The 20383-nt window shown below is 34.6% G+C and overlaps 1 protein-coding gene across 1 annotated transcript in view; it reads right to left on the bottom strand.

Annotated features, from left to right (window-relative positions):
* The window catches only part of LOC139152053 (uncharacterized), a 29007-nt gene extending 10720 nt beyond the window's left edge, over positions 1-18287 (bottom strand). The window contains exons 1-2 of the mRNA XM_070725144.1: positions 17946-18287; positions 1868-1917 (exon numbers count right to left, since the gene is read on the bottom strand). Coding sequence (XP_070581245.1) covers positions 1868-1917; positions 17946-17976 — 81 coding nt within the window. The 5' untranslated portion in view covers positions 17977-18287. The remainder of the gene's footprint in view (positions 1-1867; positions 1918-17945) is intronic.
* Between the last annotated feature and the right edge of the window lie 2096 nt (positions 18288-20383).

The raw sequence follows: 20383 nt of genomic DNA, 5'->3' as shown, positions 1-20383 counted from the left end.
CAGACAGTAGAGTGGGGGGGGGAGGGAGATCCCCTCCACTATCCGACATGCCAGTCTCTCTGATGAATAATTAAACCCCAGATGCAAGTATTATACTCATGTACATGTACCGTATATGTTCTCATCTTCTGATGATCAAGAATATGAAACAGCACAGCAGTACACCTGACAATTGATAAAAAATTTTGTAGATGACAAAATACCAGTACCTGGTGCAAAATATCATCACATTTTATAATAATTGTGTTGGCAGAAATCTGTTGATGAATGTATTTGCCCATGGTTGGCAGGAAATAATTTCATGGCAGATGCTAACAGCATTATTGATATAGCAGTAAGTTTTTCTCTGCAATCTTTCGGACTGTATGGCCTTCCTTTCATCGTGATAATAATACAGCTCTTGCTTTAAATGTCAAACTTATCAGTACACTGATATGAGATTACTGCCCTGAGAACATAGCAGTTTTCTTTTCATCAGAACAGCATTTCCAAAGGGAAAAAGTTAAATAGCTGTCATGTGGATGGAAATACTGCACGGAATCTAATAATTGAAACATCCTGATAATCTGCACTGATCTATTTTACATGAAATTACTGTCTTTCATAGTACATGCAATATTTCTATGATAAATGTTTCTTTAAAAAGCTTATGAATACTTTTTTGTGAGAAATACAAGTATAGTGACACATTAATCCAAGACACACTACAGGCTCAATGGACATCTACCACATGACTGTCTCTTCTTGAAGTTAAAACATTTCTTTCACAATTTTCTTGACATTTTGTCTCTTTCGGTGGATTTTATCACCATGGATACTGACGTCTCACTGCTATCAGTGATGTATTGTAGTAATTGATTTCAAGGAAAGATTCAGTTGAATGACTTTGCAATGCATGGATTTACTATAATACTTTCTGATCTACGTTGTTTTGCTTCATAACAGCACTATCTGTGGTTGTCATGGTAAACGGATGACGAAGCCATCATAGACACTATTTTTCTTTTCACCAGCTGCGGAATACTTGCAGACAATGTTGAGCAAAAACAAGCTAGTTTTAAGAGAGGTTTATATCGCAATGCATGTACAAGCTGATTGTGGATGTACCATGCATGTTGCCGTGGTAACAGCAAGCTACAGTGATCAACACATAAATTGCTTGTAATTGAAAGCCTCAAGAAATGTAAGAAAATATTATACCTGAGCATGCATGCATTACATGTGTTGAGTAAAATTACAGAAAATCATGTTAATATTTAAGTAATATCAATTCAACTAAATTACATTAGCAAATGAAACCTGATTTAGAAATAGCAATATCACATTTCAACCCACAACTTTTACTTTGTTATGACCAATGCAGAAAGAACTGACATCTGCAGGCTTCTTGCAAAAAAAAGGGGACTTCAATTCTGTCATTGTATTTGTTCGGCAAGGTAGCCTGGAAAATGCTAAGGATTTAATATAACAAGATATACTTTGCTGATATTTACAGTACCGGTACTTAGGAAAAAACAACAACATCAAACACAAGTTGTAAGCAACTCAGAGAAATTAATTCTAACAACTATAATAATATGCTTTGTTCTATCTACAGTCAAATCTCTTCACATTACTTTAAAGTTCAAAACTATTTAAACTACATGAACATTTATGATTGTATGAAGAGATACACTCACATCTAAATCAACACCACATATCATTAACTTGAAACTGAGTACAATGCAATTAATGCTAATAAATACCAGAAACACATTTTATTTTGCCTTATAATTTCAAAAAACGTAGGTATCTTGATCTTTACAGAACTTGTCCATATATACAGTGTAAACTTTTTTGATGAGAAAGCATATGATTATTTACTCACCAATCCTGCATCCAAGCTTGCTTTCAACTCCCTAACCTCACCTGTAAAGGCTAGAAACAAAGATGAACTATTTAAAAATTATCTGAATTTCAAACCCTGTGCTAGCAACCATGTCAACTTCACATCTAATAAATGTGCAAAGCAAAGTACCTCAAAGATTAAAAACACTTTAAAAAAGAAAACTGTTGGTTGATAAACACATTATAGACAAAGAAATGTAAATAACAAATAATAAAAAAATGTTTTCTGGTGTTTTGGAATAAAACTGAGATCATCAAATCCCACACTAAACTTGGCATTAATTTGCTTCACATGCATGAATATATCATAATGCTCTCCAGATCATGCATTACATTCTATATAAATATTAACACTTAAACAAGTGTTATAAAACTTTTTTGCAATAAACATCAACTGAAACACCATCTGAGAAAGAAGACAACTTGGCCATTCACAAGAAAATCCTGATATAAAATGTTACTCTGTGACTGAAAAGGGACAAATTTTAAACTCTTCTTAAGTGAAGACCATTCAGTGATACAGTGACTTCAGCAAATACTACACCATGTACCAGTGGGGATTTGAAGGAAATACTTTAGCATGGATTTGATGTTTCTGTGTCATGAAGTTCCAGTGAAAAGAGAATGTGATGCATTATGGGTAATCTCTATGGTTTAGATATTTATAATACATTTCTATCAACTTACGACACACAAATTGGAAAGCTGACGATGGGATATCATTGATAATACAGATTTGTAGCTAAGGCATTTGTCATTTTATTGCACCATAGTGTGTCCTAAGACCCATGATCAGTTTTTGTTGAAGATGCTCCAATATTGTGGATCTGAATGACTTAACATATTGTTTAAAATTTATGTAATTGCTGAACATGCATTGCTGATGCAATTAGTATTGACCAATCAGGTAGCCAAAAGTATAGACGTATAAACTGTATGTGTTTTCATGGAAAAATCTGGACATATATATCCTGAACAAATATGCTGATACATTGCATATATCACTTCATTTCAGCTGACTGATATCGCTCTCCAAATACATTGTATGGAAGATATTAAGACTACACAGCTGTCATGTCATAAGTACTGTAAAAGATTTCCCAGAAAATGATGAGCCAGTTTAAAGACTTGTCACTTCAGATTGATGGGGATCAGCTCTGAAATCTGCACACAAAGAAATATTAATTCAACAATGTGACAGGATTTACACACAAATCATTGCCTAAATAGCTGTTGCATATGAATTTGAAATTTAATTGTTTCTTTGAACATCAAGACTACAACAAAGCAAGCATAGTAGAGCATCAGGTTGTCATGGCAATGGCATGGAAACTGAAGATCTAGCTGTTCTAATGATGTAGAAAAGTGTCAACTTACTACTTTTCAAAATAAAGCAGAAATGTTATTTTTACTTTTTAACCAGCAATCAAAAACCCTTCCTGTATACTGTATACATTTTTCTTCTCTCACTTTGGTAACTTTTACTGTACATTGATGTTTTTTTAAAAGTTATCGCAATGTACATCTTTGTTGGCAATGAAAAAATCCCTGATTAAAGATTTTATTTTCGGCTTGGCTAATTGGTTTTAGTCATTCAATGTGTCTTAATAGTCTCACAAAAGACATAAATGGTGAATTGATAACGTTACAGAGTTTACATTCAAAAAGTCCCGGGTGATAATTTACACAGCATGGAAACAGTCCCTGGAGCAAAGTGACTTTTTTCTCAAATTGCCTGTACCGTACATCATCCAATCTTAATATTACGTACAGAATTAATCCATGGATAAGCTCCTTACATCCTTTCATAGTTGAGCTGTGGAGTTGTACTTTCATGTCTAATGACCCTATTATTAAAACGATCTATCAAATTAAAGCTTTCCACACATGGAGAAGGAAGTATGCCCGTAATTGACAAAATGAGGTCATTAGCTGGGAAATGCATGGGGATCTCTTTTTCTCTCTACAGGATGCCTTAATGTCACAAGAAACACATAAACACAGGAATGATGTGTTGCAACCAAGTACTGGTGAAACATTAGACATCATAATTAAGGTACCTGATGCTGAAGATGCAATATCCTGTTGTTGCTATTAGCAACATTCCAAACACACCCTACTGCATTAGACAATTTGCAAAAACATAGCTTTCTAAGTTCTTTGGGTCCTGGAAATGTTCAGGTTTTCAACTTAAATTCTGATTCTACAATGCTTGATGCTTATACATTCTGTATAAGCATGAATTTGCAAATTCTAAATATTTTAATAAAATATGAGGTCAATTGAGTTAAATTTCATCCAAGTAATGATTTTAAAGTGAAAAACACATTCACTTTGGCAGTGTGCACAATCATAAAGAGGAGACACTTTACTGTGCTTTCTCTTGCAGTAGTTTGGTCTTGTAGCATAATTTAACTTTTAAACTTAATTTGCATTTTGATGACATCATGTTCATTGTCTCTACAACTTGGCTCCATGAGTCACATCATTATACAATCACTTGCTACACCATTCTTTTTGAGGCTATGAACTTTCCCTAGCAACTAATGCTTGGCAATTTGAATCTCTTTCGTTCAGAATTCATCTAATGAAATATTTTTGTAATGTTCTAGGTCTGTTTCACAACATAGAAATGACTGTAAACGGCTCACATGTAATCATTGTAACAAGAATGTTAAATCTCCTTACAAATATATTCCACTGTCTGTGATTTCACATATTACAAGTATTGCTTCGTGAAACTTTTGAATAAAAAGAGAACATAATAATTTCAATCCTAAAATGATGTTAAAAAATTTGAAAATCTTTGCAAATCTCTCTCTCATATACATACATACATATATATATATATACATACATACATACATACATATATATATATATATATATATATATATATATATATATATATATATATATATATATATATATATATATATATATATATATGGTATATATATATTAATCAATTTCCAAAATGATGTCACTTTCGATGAAGACAGATACAGGAGATGACAATTTTGACTTTTGTATCATATATTCTTACATAATAAAGCATTTTTACTGAAAAAGCAGTACAGTAGAATGATATGTTGTAGATGATATCAACTGACATGAGTGGGTTATTGAGGAGTCTTTTCAAAGACTCAATTATTGTCTGTTTCATTAATATCACATTCAATTTATGTGAGAATAAATTTCACACTTCCATAAACATTTCACAATCTCACTTTAGAATCTACCCATGGTAACATGAGTACGGCAAATCTTTGTGATTGGCATCTGTATTGCTCCACGTTATGTTTTCTTTAGGTATTGCAGTTTATGCATTAACCACACAGCTTATAGGACTAGAGTGTTTTGTTCTCATTCAAGTCACAGTTAATCTTGCATCAAACTTTTCACACGTGTATATTGAATTCTTCAAGCAAGATTTGAATTATCACAATTGATACAATTCTGACTTACTGGCGTAAAATATATCAGCAGATATCTCCAATATAGTATTTTTGACATTAATTCTATTGATAATTGTTCCTGATATTGCAATGACATTAAATTACATACAGTAAGTATCATTACCCCATCTACCAAACCATATTCCTCCACTGAATTTTAACATTTTTCAAACAGTTACTAGTACATATAATTACCACTTATCACGACCACAAATGAGATCTTTCTATTAGTCTCTTGATTTTTCTGTAGTAGCTTTTAGCTAAACCAACATTGCATGTATTGAGACATTCATACTTTATTTTCTGAGGTCATTACAGCGCTGATAATCACCTGCTTAATTATTTGATTTTCCTGGACATACAACAGGCTTGTTTGATTCCTGTCTGGCACAATTTGCATCCATTTCTATAACTTTGCCAAATTAATTAATATTTGAAATTTTTTTCTACTAAAATGGATTTTCTATTTATTCTATTTCAGCCCTATAAACTCAACTTAGCATTTCTTCCTGCATGAGTTTTCAGAATAAAATATTAGAAAACAGTAAGTATTTGATTTTTAGGAAGTTTTATTTCACACAATATGTTGCAGGGTTCGAAATACCCGGTGGTCATGCGTCAAAAGACCACCAATTATCTCATTTGGACCACCAGATTCTATTTTGGGTGGTCAATCTTGACCACCAAGTTTTTGGAGGTCACAATAGTGCACTGCAGAGCTGTGAATCTTACATGCCTCTCACAGTTTATTGCTAGGAGTATCCAGAAACAATATATTGTCCCCAGAGATAGATATTTTAGCAGTTTAAGTATTTCATCTAGGCTGCGCGATTCCCCCATTTCGTGTGCTGCGCGCCGCCAATTGTACCTAGAAGGGGCGACCCATCGCGCACTGCACTGAGCTGGCTGGAATGGCATGGAAATATCATGGGTGTCACACTTCGATACTTTTGACCCATTATCAGCACCTGTTAATACTTTGGCATTGTATAGTGTAGCAAGAACATTTACATGAAAGGAACTAATTTTAGTTCGATTTTGATACTTTTTGTACTTTCCGTATACTGATTTTGCATATGAAAGCCTTTCAGCCCATGGAGAGTTACGTTCACAAAAGTTCATTGCCCTTGTCTCATTACCTCAGTACGATCGAGAACAGGAGACAAACTGAAGTTTTTGTGCATAGTATGAATGTCTGTAACACTATGAAAATAATTCTGGTAGCAAAAATTGACTCGGAAATTGGACTTTACTGTTACAGAAACGTTTTCAGTTCAGTGGGATTGCATGCAATAAGAGTCACAACTTGACACAAGCAAGCTGTAGTGTCAATGGGACCGGTTTTTGAATTCAGTGAACATACATTGACTTACTTTTCGGGCAAATAAACCCTAAAGTTAACTGTTGGCGACAACCAACCTTTCTGTTTGTTATTTTCGTACTTTAAAATGACTGACAAAAAGCAATTGGAGCGAATCTGACATCGAGAAACTCCACATTCAGAACACGGCAGACAGAGACCTCCTAAGTTGTTCGTTGCAACTCTACTGAGTCTGCGCACAAGACTACAAGACCAGCTAGGTCACTAGAAAATGCAGCTAACTGGTTTATATAGGGCAATACAAACTCTACGGTGGTTAGGGATGATATAAGCATAGTAAAAACGTGACAAACAAATATATGTTATTTTTTCAGATGATAGGAAAACATTCCTTTATAACTACTAAAGATTTTTTCTTGCTTTGTGTAAGTGCACACAGTTCATAATCATTTAAAAATGAAAAAAATTTCCAGTGGATTTACTGGGCATCCAACATACATGTAAACCAACTTAACATGTGTAGCAGCATGGTGAAATGGTTTCAAAACAGCATGTACAGCCCACTATTCAACCCATGGACCCCAACCTCCACAAGATTTACACTGTGATATGATCAATTTTTTTGACCACCAAATTTTGCAATTGACCACCAAAATTTGAATCTGGTGGTCAAACTTGACCACCAAACAAAAAAATAAATTTCGAACCCTGTGTTGTGCCCACAGGCCAACTGTATGACAAGGCAGTGTACATTTTACATTCAGTTGTCAAACTAACCATGCAATAATAATGTTATTAAACGTCGAGTATAATCTACAGTTAAGCTAGTTAAGAAATTTGGAATCATATTTAGATGCATTATTACTCTAAGTATGGGAATGATCTCCACTAATTTTAATATTTAGAATTATTTTACAATGCCATAATTCTCATAACTGTGTGATGCATCCACAGTAAGCAACAGATGGTGGCGTAACTTATGATTGACAGCTGTCACATTATGGAAATAACGAGGAAAAGTAAAATTGATTGTTATGAAGCGATGACACACAAAAATGTAAGTTCATTGAAAGTGGTCATGATTTCGTAATAGAGAGCTGTAAAAGGAATGTTGTTAAACAAACAACTCATAGAGATCCTAGAAGCGTTAGCTCTTAATAATTGTCTTTTTACAGAGCTGTTTGCTGTTGTGTATCATTACTGAAGTGCGAAACCCTAAAATTTGTGGAAGAGGTTGATTAGTCATGAGGTATGCTGTGTGGAAAAGTTTAAAGGATAGCGACTTACAGTCAGACTAGTCATGAAATTTTACATTGACAAATGAAGAAACTAGATAATAGGTAGAACTTGCAATAGAATCTGTCAACTTTGTTATGTCTGAGTGCAGAAACAAAACTTGTGCTGTATCAGTGTGTATGCTTAAAATAAGAGATTGTCAGGAGAGGACACAATACCCTGTGTACATAACATTTCACAGGTTTTGCAAAACTGCTAGCAAAAACCGGTTTTCAAAACTGCTAGCAAAAACGGTTTGCAATACTGCTAGCAAAAATGGTTTGCAAAACTGCTAGCAAAAACAATACTGCTAGCAAAAACAGTTTGGCTACCAAAAACAGTTTGCAAAACTGCTAGCAAAAACAGTTTGGCTACCAAAAACAGTTTGCAATACTCCTAGCAAAAATGGTTTGCAAAACTGCAAGCAAAAACAATACTGCTAGCAAAAACAGTTTGCAAAACTGCTAGCAAAAACAGTTTGCAAAACTGCTAGCAAAAACTGTTTGCAAAACTGCTAGCAAAAACAATACTGCTAGCAAAAACAGTTTGCAAAACTGCTAGCAAAAACAGTTTGCAAAACTGCTGGCAAAAGCCGTTTGCAATACTGCTAGCAAAACAGTTTGCAAAACTGCTAGCAAAAACCGTTTGCAAAACTGCTACCAAAAACAGTTTGCAAAACTGCTAGCACAAACAGTTTGCAATACTGCTAGCAAAAACAGTTTGCAATACTGCTAGCAAAACAGTTTGCAATACTGCTAGCAAAAACCGTTTGCAAAACTGCTATCAAAAACAGTTTGCAATACTGCTAGAAAAACAGTTTGCAAAACTGCTACCAAAAACAGTTTGCAAAACTGCTACCAAAAACAGTTTGCAAAACTGCTAGCAAAAAGTTTTCAAAACTGCTAGCAAAAACAGTTTGCAATACTGCTACCAAAAACAGTTTGCAAAACTGCTAGCACAAACAGTTTGCAATACTGCTAGCAAAAACAGTTTGCAATACTGCTAGCAAAACAGTTTGCAAAACTGCTAGCAAAAACCGTTTGCAAAACTGCTATCAAAAACAGTTTGCAATACCGCTAGAAAAACAGTTTGCAAAACTGCTAGCAAAAACCGTTTGCAAAACTGCTACCAAAATCAGTTTGCAAAACTGCTACCAAAAACAGTTTGCAAAACTGCTAGCAAAAAGTTTTCAAAACTGCTAGCAAAAACAGTTTGCAATACTGCTATCAAAAACAGTTTGAAATACTGCTAGCACAAACAGTTTGCAATACTGCTATCAAAAACAGTTTGCAATACTGCTAGCAAAAACAGTTTGCAAAACTGCTAGCATAAACAGTTTGCAAAACTGCTATCAAAAACAGTTTGCAAAACTGCTAGGAAAAACAGTTTGAAATACTGCTAGCACAAACCGTTTGCAAAACTGCTATCAAAAACAGTTTGCAATACTGCTAGCACAAACAGTTTGCAATACTGCAAGCAAAAACAGTTTGCAATACTGCTACCAAAACAGTTTGGCTACCAAAAACAGTTTGCAAAACTGCTAGCAAAAACAGTTTGCAAAACTGCTACAAAAACAGTTTGCAATACTGCTAGCAAAAACAGTTTGCAATACTGCTAGCAAAAACAGTTTGCAAAACTGCTAGCAAAAACAGTTTGCAAAACTGCTAGCAAAAACAGTTTGAAAAATTACTGCTTTCATGATACTTGATCTTCTCAGAGTTCCATCAACTGCATTTTTGCATTTCCATACCAAAAAATTCCATCCAATCATGACAGAGATATTTTTATTCCTGTTATTAAGCCAAATTGTCTTTGAAAATGTCAGTATTCCAATGTTTGGTGCTTGATTTGGTATATTAAATTCACTTGCTTACACATACATATATGCAGCGGCCATATTTGAGTTGCGACTTGAAAATTGTTTTGTGGTTAAAATCTAACTTGTGCATTCGTCGTCAATGTTTGAACAATGTTCTCTTTTTTACATAAGTTTTATTTGAATTCAAATAATCTCATCACAAAATTCAACAGATTCAGTTAATGGGGCAGTAAAATGAGGCCTTATTGGGAGTGAGGTAATATAATCTAGTATTTCAAACATGTTTGCTGTCAAAGAACATAGTGTAAATACAAAGACATTAATGTGTTGTCTATCGAAAACAATATTAGAAATTTCAATAGCACATTAGTGTACATGTATACCTTTGTCATTATACTGACAAGTAATGGATTAGCAGCATAGCTACTTAGGGATTCACTTCCTGGAATTGTTTTTTTTGCCATGACCTTGGAATACTTAGGAAGAAGGGATTTTTTGGAGGCAGATGGGAACTCTTGAAGAAAATTATGGAATATAAGTCACGTATGAAAATATGAAAACTTTAGTACTGCACAGCAACTCTTTATTGGATGGAAAAAAGTGCTGAAAAAGCACACAGGTATCTTGAGAAATCATTACCGGCATTATTGGTAGAATCACATATCTCATGAGTCTCATCAAAATTCAATTCACTGACCAAAGCAATACCATATGGTGCTCATTAATGCATTACAAGCTTTATGGGTAAAATCACAAATCGCATGCGTCTGATGAAAATTCAAATTCAATGACAAAAGCAATACCATATGGAGCTCATTAATGCATCATGGGTAAAATCACAAATCACCGGCTTTTTTCATTGATTAGAGAAATACACATGGAGCTTATTATTATATAATCAACCTAAATTTAACTTTTCAATTGTGATATAGCAACTAATCTGTTTGTGCAGTAAAGCATATGATATGTACAATACCAAATCTGACGGCAGCTGATAATTCTTACTCACTTTAACAAATATGGATTTGGAATAATAAATATAAATCCTAATAAAAATACATGCTAATGATGGACAAATATCTTACTGACAACAATATATCAATCAAATGATAAATTACCTTAATTCTGAAACTTTTCTGAAGATTGGAATTCTACATTTGATAATTGCCTAACATTCACATCCAGAAGATATCAAATTTCTGATTGACAAAGTGAAACATCAAAAACATAAGATCTAATTTCAAATATCAGATACAATATGTGTAATTAAAATATGAGATTCTAATAATTCATAAATTAAATTGTAAAGTAAAATCATGAAAGATACAAGACTAGCTTTTTTTGAAAAGACACCTTGGTGACACCATGAGGAATCTTAAAATTGCACAACACCAACTTAAAATCACAATACCTTTGAATATACTGTAAATGATACACCATGGAAATGAAGAACATCTGCAAAATTTGTTTCAACCCAGTCTATATTAACCTATACTATACTTGGCAATTTGACATATGGTTTCTCACAGGAAATTTTTTCATCTAAATTTGGAATCTAGAACTAACACACACATACATCTATGATCCAAATTTGATGAATTTTTTTTTTAATCTATTCATTAAGCTGCAACTTGGTGACAGTAGAATGAAATCTGGTATAGTTCTTATAGTTGTAAATGTAGTGAATATTTTCTCCTAACACCTTGAGGATTTTCACTGATTTCTGTCTGTCCACTGATATTCATTTCTACATTGTAATTCATTATAACCCCCCCCCCTTCCCGTTATCTGTATGGTGCATTTATCAAAGCCAGTTTTCACATTTACTTTGCACAAGAAGTCAAGGTTGCTTTTATCCCATTTCCATCGTGAGAAGTACAACTTTACAACGTAACCACATTCTACAAAACATGGTTCTGAAAAAAGCAAACAATTGATGACTTTTCTTTCTGAAAAGACCGTAATGGATTGTATGATTTATCCACTACCTGAGTGACAAATATGACTTTATTAATCCACCTACATGATATTAATGTTTCATAAACTTTATTAACAACCAAACCTGATATCACTACTTGAAGTCAGCATAATACTAAAACAACCTATACAGCTAAATTTCTATAAAGACAGACGATATTGGAATCTGATCTACTTTATATCTACATTGGCGTATATAAATTCATCACATAATTTATTGAAAATTATTTCATAATTGACAACAACAGTTTGTTGAAATAGATGTTTTAATATGGTAAAAGCCTGACAGAGAAGAAATATCAAAGATTTTTAAATCAAAAATTTTGAAATAAAGATCAAATGTGCCAAAATATACCATTGAAGTCTCTATGAAAATATAGGTACCAGACTGAATAACCTGAAATAACTGCATGCATGCCATGTGTCAAACTGAACAGACATCTGAAACAGCTTGTTTGTACCGTACATGCCATATGCTGAATTTTGCATTGAAGGATTTTAAGCACAATCAATTAGTCTTCTTTAAAAAATATTCTATCTTATAATGTATGCTACACTTGCTGAGAGCATGTCTTTTTGAAAATTCTTGTAAGATGTGCTGGATTTTACACTTTATTAACTGACATCACAGATAACTGTGAATTACTTCATAAACACAAGTAGATTGTGGTGACATATTGTTCACATGGTCTAACCTAACATCATTGCAAAATCCATTTAGATTTTTTCATTAGTATGCAGAGAAACATACTGAGTTTAGCAGCTCAACAATCACAATAGCTTAATAACTGTCAATGTCGATGATGAAAAAGCTTGACTTTTTGTTAGTGAGACCTTTCATGACAAGACAGCATAACAAAGCCCTTAATGAACATCCTGTGCCATTATGCTTGATGTCTAGGACAAATTGCCAATCATTAATGATTCTTGAAAAATGTGCCATTGCAGAGTTGTATATGGCAGTTTGAGTCATATAATTTTGAGACGTAGAAATACATGACTGTATTTTCAGTATGGAACTAAATCAATTGATCGATGAACACACATCAACATAGAAATACTTACATTTTTTCAAATCAATATTGAAAATCACAGTCTATACATTTATGTGACTCACTCAATATTTCATATGTAAACTGAGAGCAAGCTTCAATATTATACAATCAGATTGCAGTTTAAGGAAAAGAAAAGAATCTGCCTGACTTACCATGGTACTTCATCCATTTCATGATGAATGACCTTCTGGCTGAGTTGGTCATAAAAATTACTTTGTCAATAGCAATGAAGGAGAACAGGAAATGGGGTTTAAATACTCCAGACAGACGGGATGCTGAACAACTTGATAAATGGATTCATAATTGCTGATAATCTCCCACACATACAGCAATACTGACCAACACCATGCAAGATCATACAACAGCTATTTAGAACATTTCTGAACAAAATTTTCTGAATTCAAATTCTATAATGTGTTTACCAGCTTTAAATAGCATAAAATGAGAGAGTTGTTCCATTTATCAATGGCTAGTACTTACACACGAGTGACAAACGTCATCATAATGTGTACCTACAGTCACATAAAATCACTTAATACAGTCAGGATAACTGCATTGATGTAATCCAAGCTTTTACACATTGATTAAAAATTGACTGATAGGATAATCAGTCTAGTCATTTTTCAATTTGCCATTACTTTAACACTACCACAAACTTAAATTATTGTCTTTAAACACACAGACATATTCCTGTATTGCTGGTATCATTAATTACAATATCGTATTGTAGAATGTAATTGACAATTATACTTGTTTTCATCATAGATTTTCTAACTGGTATTTTCATACAGATAGCTTTGTTATCTACCGTACACTTCAGAAACTCATCAAGACACTGAAAGCATATATGATGCATTTGACTTATACAGATTAACTTAAATATCTTTATGAGCCATTTCCATGGCAACTGAGGGTAATCTGCTCGCCAAACCCAAACTTGAAATAGAACTATAATGATAGATAGGGAGATACTTCAGCCCACATAATTTGAATACAAAAGTGTCTCAAAAGCCTAATTTCACAACATCTTTGTACTTTGACAGATCCCTATGAGTGATAATTATTAATTATGTAACTATTAACTCCGTTAAGAACTATACATGACATTTGGACCAGAGTATATTCCTTTTATTTTGCCTCCATTCAAAATTTTGAAAAGCAACTGGCTCAAAAACATCCTGAAAATCTACATATGCAAGTTTTATATTTATTTCCTTGAGTATTTCCCTGTAATATGAATGCCCCTTCAACAATGAAACAGAAACTTGTTTTCACCACCATAATTTACACGACAAAGTGACATTCTACAGGCATCATGCAGACCTTTTATGCATATTTTACGATATTTGTAAACTAATATTTATAGGTAGAAAAGCTATTTGGTAGTCCTTTTCAAATATACTGAGTTTTCCATGAAAACCTCCAAACCCCTACGCTTGCAGGGGATGCAAAATAAATAATTGAATGCTTTTGAGTTAAACAACTTAGCAACAGATCCCGCAATGTTACGTCTATGGTGCATGACTGCCTAGGGGTTGTGCAGAGTGTGCCAATTCCACCAACTTGCTTGTAAAAATATTTAAAAATTCAATTTTGCAATGCCCTTTGAACTTTCAAAAAGGACTCCATACCAGAAGCCTTTTTTAAGAATTATAATGTCTTTAAAAGCAGTATAACAATGCTAGAATTTGGGACAGAATGGTGAGATATTGCCTTTTTTAACAAAAGCAGTTGCAAAATATGCCGACTCGGCAGTTTTCCTTTGTGCGGTTGATTTATAGTCGTCTATCACTTTGCACCTTCATTGCTTGGTTAACAAACCACTTGTTTATTCTTACATGTGAAATTCATTTGTAACAGATTTATTCTGAGATCTACACTGGAAAGGAAATGTCAACATTTTAAAATTATAATCAGATATCCACTGCTATAACGGCCAAATTTGTTGTACACTTAACTTTTAAGCTGCATAACATCAGAGATTGCACTGCATTGCTGTACCATACGTCTCAAAAAGTAAGATGGGACACTAATTTTTTCCATCATATTTCTTATCTATTCACTGCTACCCTCATTCTATGCAGCTGTAAAAAATGACAATATTCTTACTTTGCACAATTTTCAACCTTACAGGTAGAATCCTAAGAGATAGATCTTGTACTCCCCCACTTTTACAAATCTTTACTGGCCTACCACTTGTGGTGGCTCATTTTGAAGCTTACTGAGTAAATACATTTTTTAATGGCTTCATTTTGTGTGATCAAAAATCTAATTTTCCTATATTTACAAAAGGGATAGCAACCATTTTGAATTTTCGATTGCCGAGAAACAGCGGATAAATTATTTCTCTGGTACCAAATTTTGCATGGTAACCCCTGATTTTTATTCTTGACTTCACAAAAGTCAATTTTAAGTTCCTTTACGGAAATTTGAGCAAAGTTTTACATCTTTCAACTTCAAGGCATGAACTAGGTGATATTGGCCATAGGCAGTTTGTATTATAAGTATTGAGACAATGCATACACAAACTGAGCATAGACATGGGTGGGTTGGTAATTTGTATCTCAAAAAACTGCAGACAACATATCAGAATATTATTTTGGAGTCAAAATTGTTGATATCAATAATATCAATAATATCAGCAATGAATTCACATTCAATTAACTTGACTGGTATATTACTTTACCTCACTACCTCATCTTTGGGTTTGCGGTTTTGAATGGATTAATTTTGTAGCATTTATTTCTGTTAGACTAGAGGCAAAAAATTTGTCATGGCTTTCTTTATAAAGGACTTGCAAAATTTCTCCCGTCCCCCTCGCCTCCATTATCACATGAATTAATTTCTCCCCTCACCTCCATTATCACATGAATTAATTTCTCCCCTCACCTCAATTATGACATGAATTAAAATAACTCTACGGAAGGCATTCATGACCACATTTTAACCAAAGGTTTAGCATGGCCGGCAAAATCTGCAAATTCATAGTTCAAGCACAGCTACAGTGTAAACGCTACCAGCATCCAGGGGGCTGAGATGTGTACCATAATTGGACACAGAAGAATTAAGTAACTCCATAGCATTCACAGCAAATTACTACAGGGAGATAGATTTGGTGATTGACCTAGAGGCCAAATGAGTGATGCATTTTTTTCCAGCCTGGAGTCCTTGCTCAGTCAATTCAAATGAACATATTTATTTTATGGCTTTAACAGAAAATCGGCAGAATGCAGAATGCTAGATATGTGGCTAGTACAGGGTGCTATACTAAAACTCAGTACCACAGAGGTTCTTGACAAGCATGAAATCATGTACAAGCTTATAAATACTAGTAGACATATCTTGGACATTCCATTATAATTCTTGAGCTATGAAGACTGATAGAAAATAAAACTAAACAAAAACCTGAAGTTTAGCAAAACGATTCCTTAACATGACCTCCATGACAAAATAAATTTTTGTTCCAAAGTATGAAGAACCTGATGATGTTGCAGAAGTCACATATAAAATAATGTCGTTCTCTGAACTAAAAATCTGGGCTTTATTCAATTATACTCTACTCTTGATCAAGACTTATATTTCAATTTTCAAATTTTTAACGTCAAAGGAACAGTGACAGTGATCCACCATGTTCGTTTTGTGTGTTTCTTTGTCGGCAGAGTAAAAAGGTCTGTAGCAGTAACTTATGAAGACTTTTTACACTATATTTGTTACTATTTTTGTCCTGTATGTCCATTGCAAGTTCTTCTAATACTCCCCAAAGCATATTGAAGCACCTATTTATGTAGCCACTCTGATTACAAATTTGATGTAGAGAGGGGTCGTTCTTTTGCGCTAGCTGTCATATTAGAGTCTTTATTTTCCTGTGGTCCTCCCCTCACTACTGAGGGCTCAGGACTACCGAAAAATAAAAATCATGATGCAATAGCGTAAAAGACTAACCTAGCTCTACCGGTACATCAGATTATAATCAGATTGCTATTTAGCTTGCCAAGACAAGCACTGTTATATTGTTTTCAGTTGAACTCTGGTGAAGACCAGAATTCACTTGTCAACAATAATTGCAATGCTGTGTTAGTTCACATAGACATGTTGTGTTGAGTTGACAAGCTGAATACTGTGTTATCTAAACATGCGTTTGGGAGTAGAACAAGAAACAGTAGTTCACATTAAAAACAAAACACTTAAAAAAAATCATCAAAATTTACAGCTACTAGCCCTTTAAAATTATGTAGCCTTGCAGACAATATGAAACTAGAGCTGATAGATGTTATATGAAGCCAAAGATATTTGAATCGAAGTAAAGGTTGTCTTTTATGATAAGCTATACAGTCTAATAGAGCAAATAAATATTATTGTATGGTATTATTGATATCATCATTACCACTTCATGGAAATAAATAAACTGATACAGATATGTGCTGTGACTGTAAAGTTCTGTAATTATTATTTATACATGGCTTCTGCAATACATGAAACTATATGACCCTGGGTAATTGGGGGGAAAAACAAAGTATCCTTTGTTTTGATCCTGTCTGTGCCGGCCAGAATTTCTTGACCAGTTGACCCTGCGTGCGTGAACGCGCGCCAATGTGTTCTAGACCGTCACGGTAGCAAAAGATCCACCTAGAAACGACTGAGCAAAGGGACTCCCTACCCCACTGGTTTGTACCACAGGCTCTCGAAACGTTGGCCAGATTAGTCACCCTAGGGAGACCTTTACCTTTTGTGCATATTGCCACCGGCCATAGGCTAGCTACGTGTTGCTCACAATAATACTTTTTTTAGTATTGCAGGCGGAAAATTCGCAATAAACGCAATAGACCTCGATCGCCTAAACTTTAAGTATTTACGCAATGTTTCGACAGCCTGTGCTTTCTACAAGTCGTATAACTGAACGCGAACGCCCACTAGGGTCTTCAAACTAAATTAAATATAAATTACTTTCAACTTTTATCGACTTTGGCTTTCTAATTCATTAATTACATATACACCATTACATTCCTTGACAGTGAGATAAAGTATCATTGTGAATGAATCATGTGAGTATGAGACACGTTTGCTATCGGTCGAGCTTTCAGCAGGAACACCCGTGAAAAAAAAATATTTACAATAACATGCAAAAATATTAATAAATGATCAAGTGATGTTACCTGCTTCATGTGGAGATAGACGTGAGCGCATCACGATCGATGATGATGATGCAGTAGACGACGTGTGTTTGGACCGTCGTCTCTGCTTGTCAAACTGTGAGGAAATCAGTTTGAGAACGGAGCTGAACGAATTACTGCAGCTGATAGTTCGGAACGGCACGCAGCCTGTGACTCAACTAGTTGAATGGGGCACGATCCATGTTTACAAGATCTCGTCAAAAGCTGCAGTGATAATAACTGGTACCTACATCAACGATAGAAAACTTGGATTGAAGCTGTGACTGCACGGTGACCACAGCGAGACTATAGCTACCAGAGGCGCAGCGAGTCGTAGAGTCAGTTGGAGCCAATCACGTCCCGCATATCAGTAGAATGCAAACGCGGAAGTCAAAATTTGTGACCATACCATTATAGAGCAAGGGTATACGCTTCTTTGTTTGTATACTACGTAGTGTGGGAAGACTAAGCCATCGTCATGGTACTGAAGTTTAGCCCGATTAAAACTGTCTTCCTTAATAACAATAGCATACACCACCTATTCTTCTATCTATAAACGCACATACCATACTGTGGGCAATATGCTTGCGACCGTCGACTTCAAGTATCACCCCTTTCCCGCATGTTAATAACAAGGTCACCGGAAACCGAGCGGGTACTATTCTCTCTGTGTTAGATAACACGTAATGTATTATTGATAACAATGCTATTAATTTATATTCTGACACAAATATCGCAAAGATTCCACAATTGTGAAAAACTGTTGTCACATACGGTGATACCACACTGTAGATACACAGTGGTCGTACGCGTGGACTTGATAATTCCTTCTTAAGACAGATGTACTTACATTTTTGCTGAAAGTTTACTTTCCTCAATGAACCTTGAAAACATTACCTTTCGAAATCAAAAATATGAAAATAAAGGGTTACCGAGCAAACTTTGGTACTGGAGAAACACTTTTAATTTTTGTAATTAAAAATGGCGGCCATCCTCATGTTAACGGGGGAAAATACAATTTCAATTTTCAAAACCATATGATCGTGAAAACTTTAGGCTTACTTAACGAGAATCAAACTGAATCCCAACAAGTGGTACACCAAATGAATATTGAAATTGAGTTCTATTATCTGTCTCCGAGGCGCATCCTACCTTTAAGGGGACATAGGTTACTTTTCTGTTAGGGAATGGTCAGTTTTATTTCTCCAACCAGGGGTCTAATGGCTCGGTGAGGGTCACCCTGTTTTTAAAAAGCTCAATTGGGGTCACCCTCTTTGGGCAATGTTCGATAGGGGATCAATTTGTTCTTTCCTGTGAGAGAATTGTGGATTTCATATCATGCCAGCCCTAACAATTCAGTGGATAAACGTATCACACCAGTCCGGAATGTCATTACTCGGTGACATTTTTCAGGCGCGTAAATTCTAAATCTATATTATTTGAAATCCACATTTCATGTTTTAATCACATCACGTTGTCTACAAATTGTGTCTTTTTCCGTTCACCAGTACTATATAGTCAAACTATTGAACTGACATGGATCGGCGCATTATTCCACATACTATCATATAGAATTACATGTAACTGGTTAAATAGCGCTGCAGGGCTTCCTTGGGCAGGCCATCCCTTTCTGTACCTGATTATAGAATAACGTTAATCATAGCTTGCGGTAGAGCTACCGTTTCTTGAAAATTATTCCACTTTTAGTGAACATATTCTTCAATTTAGTCATTACAAATACTAAAATATAGCAACATCAACAAGCCCCTTTCAGGTCACCTTGCGCAATATCAGTACATATAGGATATTAATGCCACATTTAGTGATAGAGACTGTCTTCTGGTGACAATTCAGTGATAGGCTTTGTCGGTTCAAATGTTTCATCTTTTGTCGGGGTCAAGAAAAGTCTCCATCATTCTTTTAAATACCAAATACCTGTATATTAAATACAAAATAAATGTTACGTTTACTTCTTGAACCATTGCATATTGCACTTCATTACATAAATTATAACCTCGCTGTCAACTAGGAACATTTTGAGAAGCGCGTCAATATCCTGAGAGGTTGAAAGTATTTTTTGTTATTATTTCTCATTCTCCTATGCATCTATCTATTATGGTAGGTGCTCTTGACTGTACAACAGAACGTAGACTCCTAAATTTTAACATTTAATCCTACAGTTGAATGAAGGAGGCAGAGGCTATTAAAAAACAATGCAAGCTAAACTGTGGTGTTAATGGGTTTCTGATTGCTCAGGGAAGAAGAATGCTGCTGGGTCACCCTGTTTTAGGAATTGGTCACAGGCCGGGGTTACGCTATTTTTTCCACGTGGGTCAGCGACTTTTAGTCGTGCACAACTCCTTCCCTCTCGCTAGAGCGGGATCCCTTAATCGAGTGCTCAATCTTTCATGCATAGTTTAAATAACGTTATTTGTATGTAT

Source organism: Ptychodera flava, chromosome 15, assembly GCF_041260155.1.
Source record: "Ptychodera flava strain L36383 chromosome 15, AS_Pfla_20210202, whole genome shotgun sequence".
NCBI classification, from domain to species: Eukaryota; Metazoa; Hemichordata; class Enteropneusta; family Ptychoderidae; genus Ptychodera; species Ptychodera flava.
The sequence above is the reverse complement of the archived record's forward strand: the minus strand, read 5'-3'. Positions and strand labels throughout refer to the sequence as shown.